Below are 11,257 nucleotides of genomic sequence, written 5' to 3'. Positions count from 1 at the left end.
TTTCCCTCTTTCCTGCCTCACCTCTCTCTCTTATTCACTCATTTGAAGTCTTTCAGATGCAACCAACATGACTTAAGTAGGAAAATATATTGTGTAATGCTTACATTTACCTACATAACAGCTAATTTTGCTATTGCAGAAAATAGAGCACTTAATTCTTCACCTCTTATCAATTAAGGTAAAGGGTTGTGTTATAGTATAATATTGATAATACATCTCTTCTTTGGGAAGTTTTAATTGTCCTTTAGAGAAACCAGTCCATACATTTTAGACCAGTCCAAAAGCTTCTAAGTTTCAAGAAGTTATCTTTACAACAGAACTCTGACAAGCATTGCAACTTTTGAGAGTAGAATTTTGTTGAATATTTTTTTATATCTTGTTTCTTGTTTTTCAGTTGCAATATTGTTTGATCTTATAAATCTTTTGTCATGAAGTTTCTTATGGGATTATTTGTTCTTCCATAGAATATATAATGAGAAATCATTTTATGCTTGAATTTTGGAAGAGGGATTGGCCATTTTTTTTTTTTTTTGGTTATTTTTATTTATTTGTCATGCTCCTCGAAAATTAAGCCTCAGCATATCTGTTTAAGAAGTTTATTGACAATTTTCAGGTCTGAAAAATTAAAAAGATATGAAACAGGTGGTGCTTAATTTTAGATGCACATTAAAATCACCTAAGGATCCTTAAGAAAATACTGATGCTTGGGCCCCACAATAGACCCAGTGTATATGGCATTGCTCTAACAAAGTACCACAAACTGGATGGTTTAAAACAACAGACATGTGCACTCTCACATTTCTAGAGTCTAGAATTTTGAAATCGAGATATCGGCAGCATCATGTTCCTTCTTAGAGTCTAAGTAGAATCCTTCCTTGCCTCTTTATAGCTTCTGGTGGTGTTCTGCAATCTTTGACATTCCTTGACTCCAATCTCTGCTTCCATCTCCATATGACTTCTTGTAAAGACACCAGTCATGTTGGATTAAGAGTCCATTCTACTTCAATATGACATAATTTTAACTAATTATATCTGCATATTTCCAAATGAAGTCACTTTCATAAGTATTGGGAGTTAGGACTCCAGTCTTTTCTGAGGACATAGTTCAATCCATAACATTCAGTAAGCCAGAATCTATGAGAGTAAAGCCCAAACAAAGACATGTTTAAAACTTTCCAGTTGATTCTAATACAAAGCATGAGTGTGAACTATCACCGGGTTAATGGAACCTCTAAGACCAAGGACATGCATTACTCTCATTCTCACGGGTAGTCTTTGTTTTTTGTATTATATTAGTCATTCACATTTTGAAAACAGCCTCCTCTAGAACAATTATATTTTATAACAATTTTCTTTTAAAATTTTAAAAGTCTTTTAAATATTTGCATCTTTGCACCCTAAGAAGTAATGACTTATTTATTGTTTCCTTTGTATCATGTAGCAGTTTACTTCTACTCTTTCAGATTTTTATTAATTATTGACAAGAGTTCTTCAATGCCTGTGTGTATTGATATCTGAAGGTATAAATATCTTTTTGCTCAAAAAATAAAATGTTAACAAATGAGTATTTTATTTCTTAATCTATAACTCCATTTGTAATAGCTCAATGGAGACATTATACAATATATTCACGTATTAGTCTAATGGAAAAGGTGCAGGGCTTGGAGGGGGAGGCATAGACTGGAATCTGAGTGTTAACATAGGACAGTATCAGGAAACATGATACCAAGTTTCCCTGGGACGCTGCTAATGCATAGTTCATGAATTTCCCTTACTATACCAGTGAATTGGAGCTACGAGTAGTAGGTAGTCTGAAAATTATTAGAATCTAAGAAAATTACTCCAATGTTAAATAATTGATTTCTATGATGCCTTAAAATGTGGCCATCCATGTGTGTCCAGAGCAGTGCCATGATGAAATAGCTGTTAACAGCTCCTCTGATATTATTATTATGGTCTGTCATGTTGATAATTTCTGTGCTAAATGATCCTTAGACATTTGCTGAAGCAATAGAATATATTTAAAGATTTCTTTAAATTGATAATTGTCTAGAATTGAAGCCTGCTTTGTTCTGTTAATTCTTTGTTGTCTAATAGGTTCTGAACTGGTCGTCTTCTTTGGCCTTTCTTTTTATCAAAAGAGGCGACTGGCATTTGCTATTACTACGGTGATGCTTACCTATAAAACCAGTTTTCTTTCTAGTTTCTCTGCTTTGTCTTTGCTCAAGATAAAAGGTGTCTTTTAATGCAGCTGAATGTTGATGAAAAAAATATGTTTATTATCTTCATACTTTTATAGTATTAAGAAAAAAACAGCATTTCTTAAATAAAGGACCAATGTATTTACTTCTTTTCTTCCCCCTCTCTTCCCATGGTGGTATAGGAGCGTGTCCCCGACAGCCCTTCGCCTGCCCCCTCTCTCGAGGAAGGCCGAAGGCCTGGCAGTCACCCATCGTCACATCGCAGCAGCAGTGTGTCCAGCTCCCCAGCACGGACCGAGAGCTCTTCTGACAGAATCCGTAGGTCTCATACTTTTACTTGTCACCATTTTCAACTTTATTAGGTGCAGCTGGCTTTTCTAATCAAAATACCCTCATTCCAAGTAGATCTCAGATGTATCATGTTCTGAAGCTCTGTAGCAATAGCCATCTCTCAAAATTATGTTTCCCAGTTTGCAATATCATGAGGTATGGTACTACATTAACAGGTTCTGATATAAGCTCCTTCGCCTTGATGCCACACATAAAGCTTTGAGCTATGAAACAGAAAGTAAGTAACCTAGATTAGTTTCTGAAGTAAACACCTCCAACTGTCAAGTATCTAGTGTCTAAGTTTGCTGCTTATGGATTATTCATCTTTATTCCTTCAATCTCACTCCTGCCTTTTTAATTGAAATTAGCTAATTTTTAATATCCTCCCTTGTATTGAGAAAGATATCTACAAAGAAGAATAAGAAAAATAAATTTCAAAACAATTAATTTTTTTAAAAATATTTCTTAAGCATTCAAATGATCAATAAATTAGAATTTGAAATTGGTTAAATTAAAGGATTTGAATTAGTAATAGTCAATAATGCATATCATTGTCATACACTATTATTATTAAATTCTAAAAAGTAAGGCTATATATTATTTCATGATCATATTTTCATATATTTAATCTTGATCCCCATGTCCAAGAAAATGAAGAGTAAAGTTAAATTGCCATTCAATTAATGGGTTATTTTTCTGCCCATACAAGAATTTGATATTGTTTTTTTCAATCAAATGAATATATTAACAATGACTCTTTTGGTTATAAAGCCAATATTTATTGTATTCTTTCCCGGATTTAGTTATTACTTTCTAAAATAATATTTATTATAAACTTCATCTAATTACACAAAATTTATTGATTTTTTTGTTTTATGAAGCAGAAATCCTCAGTATGGGTACTACTGAGGTGGATAACTTAAAAATTAAGTTGAATTATATGTAATAAAATTATCTTTAAAATTATATAGTTCGATGAAATTCCAGATATGAACACCTGATTTGGCCTGTCTACAATATATTTTCCTAATTCTGTAAGAGATGATTTTATCTGTTTATTAATAAAAATGAGTATATCACTTGATAATCATTCCCAAATCAATGCTATTTCTGGAGCTGGTAAATTCCAGCTCCCACTACTTCGAACCATTTTTCAAAGAAAATATTTTCTGTAGAATTTTGTGTTATGCTCACACTAGAATCAGAAGCTTAATGTCAAATATTTTATTTCTAATGCTTTTATAAAATATTGTCATTAGAAAGTCGCTGTCCTTCTAGAAAAATAAAAAAATATGTTTTGTACAACTTAAATAGAAATATGGGCAAATAGGAAAAGATTCGAAAGAGTTTCATTACACATTTATGTTTTTTAAATTACTCATTCTGTTCTTGTTTGTTTTTGATAAAAACAGAAGAGAAAGTTTTACATGCATGATCTACAATAATTGTTCAACTGGAAATAAATATATAGACTAGCACACATGCATACACACATCTATATATACATATATGTACATATATGCATACATGTGCATATATATATGCATTTATTTTAACATACTATAGAATAATTTTAGACAGACATAAAAATTTCAAAAATAATGTAGAGGAATCTTGCATACCTATCACCCAGATTTACACAATCAACTGGCCTCCCTGAAAGATACCCTGATTAGAAACATAGTGCACCTTTGTGTCCTTATCATAGCATCATGCTTCTTTACCTCAAATACTTCAGTGTTTATTTTCTATAAACAAGGAATTTTTCTTATATAACCACAGAACAATGACCAAAATCAGGAAATTAAGACTATTATAGTTCTAGTCTCTAAACTATAAACCCTATTTAAATCTCTAACTTTCCCACTAATAGTTTTTTTTCCCTCACTAATATTTTTAAGAACAAGAGATTCCACACCGCCCCGCTTCCAGTCCAAAAACTAATCCAAGATAACATGTTATAATTACCTGTCATATTCCCTTAGTTTCATTAGTTTGAAACAGTTTCTCAGTCTTTTTGTTTTTCAATACTTTTACATTTTTGAAGCATTCAGGCCATTAATTTTGTAGAATATCCCTCGGTTTGGAATTTTTTGATGTTTCCTCATGATTTGACTTAGGTTATGCATTTTTTGCATGAGTCATACAGATGTGATAGAGCATCCTCAGTGCATCAGTTTAGGAGACATGATATTTCTCCAGTATTTGTGATAACTATAACTTGGTTAAGGTAGTAACTACTAGATTTCTCTACTGTAAACTTTCTTTTGTTTAACCTTTAATATAATAAGTACCTTGTGAGGAGATATCTTAAGACTGTAAATATTATGTTCTTCATCAAAATATTATGTACTTCATCAAGAGTAGTGAATTCCACTACTTTTAGAATTAGCCATTGAAGATTCTTCCCTGAAACCATTATTACTATGGTGATTTCTAAATGGTAATTTCTAACATAACATTATGATATTTTAAAAATCTCTATTTTCCAGAAAAGTATGGTTTTATGGAATAATTCTTTTTCTAAATTTTTCCAAGAATTTCATGACCAATTTATTAAGGAATTTATTGACGAATTGTGAAAACCATTAGTGTATTTGATCATCTACTTTGTCATTTCAATAGTTACTCTTAATTGTTCAAGAAAGTAATTATTGTTTTTAATCACTCAGCCAGTTGATAGATATTAGTTGAGCTCTTTTGTTTTTAATTTGAGTTCAAATCCAATTTTTTAAAAAGTATTTTGATATCTATGAAACATTGTGTTTGACTAGAATATAGATATTAAAACAGTTATTTCAGTGTTGAAATCTCCATTTACTCTCTCGAGCCACCAGAATTAATTTATTATGTTTTAACTTCATAGTGTTAAAGAACATTCTAATGCTAAGACTGTAGTTCTTCAGAGTTAAGGAAGGAAGGTTATATAGTAGGAAGAGAATGTGAAGCACCAGATAAAAGCTTGACTACTTCATTGGTAGTGGTCGTAGTGGTATGGCTGTTCATTAGTATTCCAGACCTTTTTTTAAAAAATATATTTTATGTGAAATAAAAATAAGATAAAATGGTTTTATTTTGAGTATTTTTCTGTTTATCCTCAAGAATGATCATGGTTATCAATTCTTATGGAGTCCTTAGGGATAGATAATAGTTTTAAATTTAGACCATTATATTTTATTTTGTTTTGAGTCCAGAAGTCTAAATAATTTATTCAAACATTGTATGTTATGGTGTTTTTTCTTTTGTTTTGGGCTTGGCAGCTGTTCATCAGAATGGGTTGTCCATGAACCAGATGCTGATGGGTTTATCACCCAATGTACTCCCTGGGCCCAAAGAGGGAGATTTGGCTGGTCATGACATGGGACATGAGTCGAAAAGGATGCATGTTGAAAAAGGTAATATATGATTATGTGGACTTGTTTATCCTACTCAACATATGAACTAGATTTTAATCACAGAATGAGGTATATTTTTAGATCACATAAAAAGATAGCATACAAACATTTAAAAAACTTACAGTATTAAGTAAAAATTAAGCCTACTCAACAAAAAAGAAGTATGAATGAAGACCTCCCGCTTTCTCTTATACAACAGGTAGGTGATAATTTATTTTCCAGTACATTAAAGAAAGAGAATTGTTTGTTTTAATTGTTATCTTGGGGTTCCTGAAGGTCTGTTTGTCTTAATGCCTTATAGGTTAATGGTCATTTCATTTAAAATGATAGGGCAACAATAATATACACAAGATTAATGTGAATATTTTCAGATTAAAAGACACGTGGTCCAATCAGGAAACAGAATTGAATCTTATCGGTCAGTGTACTAGTACTTGTTTCAAAAGTGCATGTAATAAATGACAAAGCCCAGACTGTGCAAAGTTGTGAACGTTTCCTATGTATATTTCATTTTTTTATCAGCGTAACACTAACAGGCAAAAATTTTTATTTTCATGCTTTATTTCATGAAGTGCTTTCATGAAGAAACTGAAACATTTTAGTATGCATGTTGGAAATTTATGAGCTGTGAATGAATATAGGAGCTTCTCCACATCTTTTTCATCTTAATATATTAAAATTTTATGAATATAGACTGTGTACTTTGACCATCTTTTTTGATGCGAAGATCAAATCATCAATGTTATGAAAATGGTTATTTCTTTGGAAAACATAATAAATCAATAATTAATTTACTGTCAAAAAGGAAAATAAACACAATTGGACATTTAAATAATTAATCAGAAAACATTGATTAGAGAAAAACTAAGTTAAGTTGGGGTAACTTTTTTTTTCCCAAAAAAAGACTATTCACAAAAAGTAAAAATGCTTACAATGTGCAAACAGTTCTGCTGAGCCCTTAGGGAGAAGGAATACAAAATTTCTACAAACTCGATTATCTGCATTATGAAATATCAATGAGAAAATGATAATATTTTCAGTTGCTAATATGTCAAAATCTGGCATAATTGAGAACACTATTTTCTAAGTATTTATTTCAAAATTTGATATTAGGTATCATTACTAAGCTGGGTGACCTGTATGTAGTGAATTATTGGGCCAAATGGTCTCTAAATGTCTAGTTCTAATTTTCCCACAAGTTCTTCTTTGACAATGAATAAAAATGTTATATATATATTGTGCCTTATGTGTATTTTTACATATACATTTTATATTTAATCAAAAACCTATTTGAGGAAACATGAAAATTAACAAGTAAAAAACATAAAGTTTCATGGAAGATTTAAGTAATAATACTTAAATATAAGAATTCATTGTTTGGGTTAAGCAGCATTTCTCCACCAGAGTTCTTCAAAAAATAAAGCCCTACAGAAAATGATTTCTCAATTTTCCCATGGATACCACATAGCTAGTTTCACTTGAAATGCATAGAAGTTCATTTATAATATATAGTTACTATCAAGCTGTTAGCGCTTAATTCCCTTGCAGGACTTAATTCTCCCTGATGGAGAAGGGCTGATGAGAAATACAAAAGCCCAGAGCTCATAGTGAGGAAAACACCACTAAAGGCATGACCAATAACACAACTGAAATAATGGATCTCACTGGAAATTTTGGTAGAGAGCTTTCTACAACCTGGTGTTTCAAGTTGAGTTGACTTATAATTTTCATAACAATTTTTTATGAGTCATCAGTTGTATCCATTTTCTATTCGTTATTATATGTTATTTGTTATTATGATTTTGCCACCATGGAGCCTTTCCTGAAATACCATACTAGATTGATCTAGGCACTCCACTCCCTGTGTGCCTGCCCCCCAAAATTCATTTCAACATTTGCCTTATTATTTGGAAGTTATTTCTTCATTGCTCTGCTTCTGGTACTAGACTGTAAATTTCTTGAAATCAGCTGAGTATTACATTTGCTTTAAGCAGACTAGACAATCTAGAAAACTGGGCCAACTTACTAGAGGATTCTAAGAGACAGTGAAGGAAAGTTAGAACAATTGTAAATCTTACACTCTTTTAAGGATTAATAGAAAGGCAAAGGTGGAATTGTCTAACCCTTAGAATGTACATTTATATGAAACATTAGAATGTTCTGACCATGAATATACACAAAACCTTTCTATATCATTAACAGTACTTTTTATCACATCAAAGTTTTTAAATTGGTTTTATTGTCAGAATAAAGACCATGATCATATCCCTACAGTTTTCCAATATTTTAATGTATTTTTTATGAAGAGAAATAAGTTTTTATTTCAATATTCTCACTAGGAATATAAAACTACCACTAAACTCATCTTATGATTTCAAATGTAGTTTTGTAATCATAGAAATTATAATAGATATTGATACCATTATAGTAGGTGTTCTGTTATATGTTGCTTTTTCTCTTGCATGCACTCTCATCTATTTTTCAACATACTGAATTAATAGTAAATATTCATAGGCTTTCTAGATTGATAGTGTCTACTAAATTAAAAATTGTTTTCTTTCATAACTACATTTATCATGTGCCTTGTGCTAGCGCTGTAACTTTCTTATGACTTTTAATTTATATTAAAACAAGTGACTTCATTTAGAGACATTTGTAAAGAAATTAATTATGTGTTTGTGTCATTTTAGGCTTAGACTTCTTATATGTACTATGCTGCCTACAGCTTTAAATCTTTCAAAAGCTAATAATTTTAAAGAAAACATTGATATTAAAAATAGATACCAAAGTTAATTTGTATGTTGAGAATTACTGTGGTCTAAAATTTTAAACATCGGTAACTTTTAAACATTTGTAAATATTCTTAATATTAAAAAGCTATTGACTCGACTCTATTAGATAGAATATTTAAGTCATGATAGCTGAAGGACTAGTGGCTTTACCGGCATTAGAATTCAGAAGTACTAAGTGCTGAGAAAATTCACTCCTTACTTTTTAAAATGAAAACACTCTAATGGGTTTTAGAAACTAGAGAGAGTTTAATTAAAGTACATTCAAAATATAAATATAAAAAATCAGTTAATATATTAAGAAGTATAGACATTAATATTGTTTCAGTCATCCTCAGTGTAAAGAGAAAGGCTTTTAGTACTATGAACTTTAACTATAACTTAGAGTTTGTCAAAAATATGTGCTGGGGAAAACTGTGATACAACTCATAGCAACAAAACTTTCTGTCTTCTAACTTTTCTGAAGAAATACTAAGTTTTCTAGAGCTTTCTGGATTTAAAAAAAAAAAAAAACCCAAAGTGTCCGGTCTTTTCCCTCAGTCTAAATTTATTGGAATAGGCAGTAATAACTGACATTTGAATTATAAAAATAGGCCGCCTCTTTCTCTATGCTGCACGTCTCTAGCCCCCACTTATTTGTTCATTAATGATGATCTGTAGTGTTACTCTCTCATGCATAACTTGTTTCTCAATTTTTCTTAAATTGCTGCTATTTTTAACAGTTTTGAGCATGTTTTGTATCTTGCATGTAGTTTCATATATACATATTTGTTATTATTGAATTTATCTAATTTTTATTTACCAGAAATTAAATATATGACACAGATAAGCCTATAGTATCAGCTTTTCAATTATAGATAACTTAAGCATTTATAGTGAAACTAATCACTGAGTACCTATTTTATGTTAGTTATTTCAGTCTTGGACTAAGTTTACCAAAATGATGTAATCAATCGGTAAATATTTACTGAATGCCAGATATGTAAAATAAACTTTCTGAAATGCAAATTCGACTCCCTCTCCCCTTTGCTATGATTGTACAGATTATGTTTTCTTAATATGTACTCTAATTTTCCCTATAGTTGAGGCTTTTCTCTTTATTTTTTTCCATAAAAAATATAAAAACTTTCATTGGTGACTACTGCAGGACTCTTTCACTGATGACCCTTGCCATTTTAGAAGCAGGAATAATTTAATTGAAGAATCAGGAAATACAGGGGGTTTACTGCAAGCCATGAAGTATTTCTTTTGTTATATATTTTTTATTTTAAATATTTTTCTATTTTATAATTACAGTTGACATATAAGATTATATTAATTGCAGTAGTACAGCATAGCAATTAGACATTTATTTACTTTAGAAAGTGATCATCCTAATAATCTTTTGTGACATATTCTACTTGGTGTTCAGTGCTCAAGATTTCCAGTGATTAACATACTTGTGTAAAATGTTTTCCTTTTGGTACCTGAATTTGTAGGCAGAGCACTAAGGGCAGCAAAGCAGTTAGCAAACTGGCCTTATTGGGATTTTATCTCTTGTTGTTTTATTCTTAGCATCCAACCTGTTGACTGTTTTCTTACAAAACTCTTTTATATAAATCACTATGCTATCATTTTTCTCGAGCTTTTGGAAATAATTTTTTCAAAATATATTTCTTTTTGCACATATCTCATTGTTCAAAAATTTTAATTTTACTCAAAATTAAGATTGTGTTCAAATGGCTTTTTTTTAATTCTAGATGGACATTACACAAATCAATTAATAGTAAATATTCTATACAAAAAATATAAATCTGAATTTGATAGTATCTCATGTAGATATGCATAGAGTGAAAGCCTCTTTATACATTTTTATATTTTGATAATGTTAATACATTATGTAAGGCCATGAATCTTTTCCTTTTTTAAATTCTCCAATGTGCAACTCCTCCTTCACTTTTATTCCTTAGATGTAATTTCTCTTGGCATATCTCAAAATCTCTTATAAAATATTCTCCTTAAATACCTACTCATGTGACTTTGCTCTTCAGTTTTCAAGCCTGAGAAATAAAGGTGTCGAACTTAACGCAGATGCATTTAATTCTGAGATTCTTAACACTAGACAGTAAATTTCTCTGAATCCCAGAGCTCTTTCTTAAGTAGATGTCAGATTTCACCTGCAAAGCCACAGCTCAGGTGAAACTTTCTTAAGGCACTAGTTTAATTATTTTAGTAATTATATTTCAAGAAGCAGAGCTTGCAGTATACTTAATGGAAACTTAAGAAAATTCTTATGATTGTCTCATGATATACCTGTAATGATGATCAGTTGGTATAAAATATGGGCTTTGGGGGTTTTTTTTCCCCCATACACTTTGCTGACTGTCCTGTCACACCAAACTTTCACATTTCTCAAACATCCTCTGTCCTTTTCCAGATGATTTAGTTTTTTTCCTTACCTGAGGTATATATGCCTCCGTACCCATTAGTACTAAGCCCCAAATTCTTCTGGTCCAAAGTTTTATCTTATCATCTTTGTATATCCAGCACAGAGTTTGGTGTT

General features: G+C 30.7%; 1 protein-coding gene across 1 annotated transcript in view; it reads left to right on the top strand.

Moving 5' to 3' along the window:
- Positions 1-11,257, top strand: part of DACH1 (dachshund family transcription factor 1) — a 387,153-nt gene that overhangs the window by 276,309 nt on the left and 99,587 nt on the right. The window contains exons 5-6 of the mRNA XM_006913781.1: positions 2,384-2,519; positions 5,792-5,926. Coding sequence (XP_006913843.1) covers positions 2,384-2,519; positions 5,792-5,926 — 271 coding nt within the window. The remainder of the gene's footprint in view (positions 1-2,383; positions 2,520-5,791; positions 5,927-11,257) is intronic.

Source organism: Pteropus alecto, unplaced genomic scaffold (assembly GCF_000325575.1).
Source record: "Pteropus alecto unplaced genomic scaffold, ASM32557v1 scaffold72, whole genome shotgun sequence".
Lineage (NCBI taxonomy): Eukaryota > Metazoa > Chordata > Mammalia > Chiroptera > Pteropodidae > Pteropus > Pteropus alecto.
Note: the sequence above shows the minus strand (reverse complement) of the source record. Positions and strands in the feature narration are given on the sequence as shown.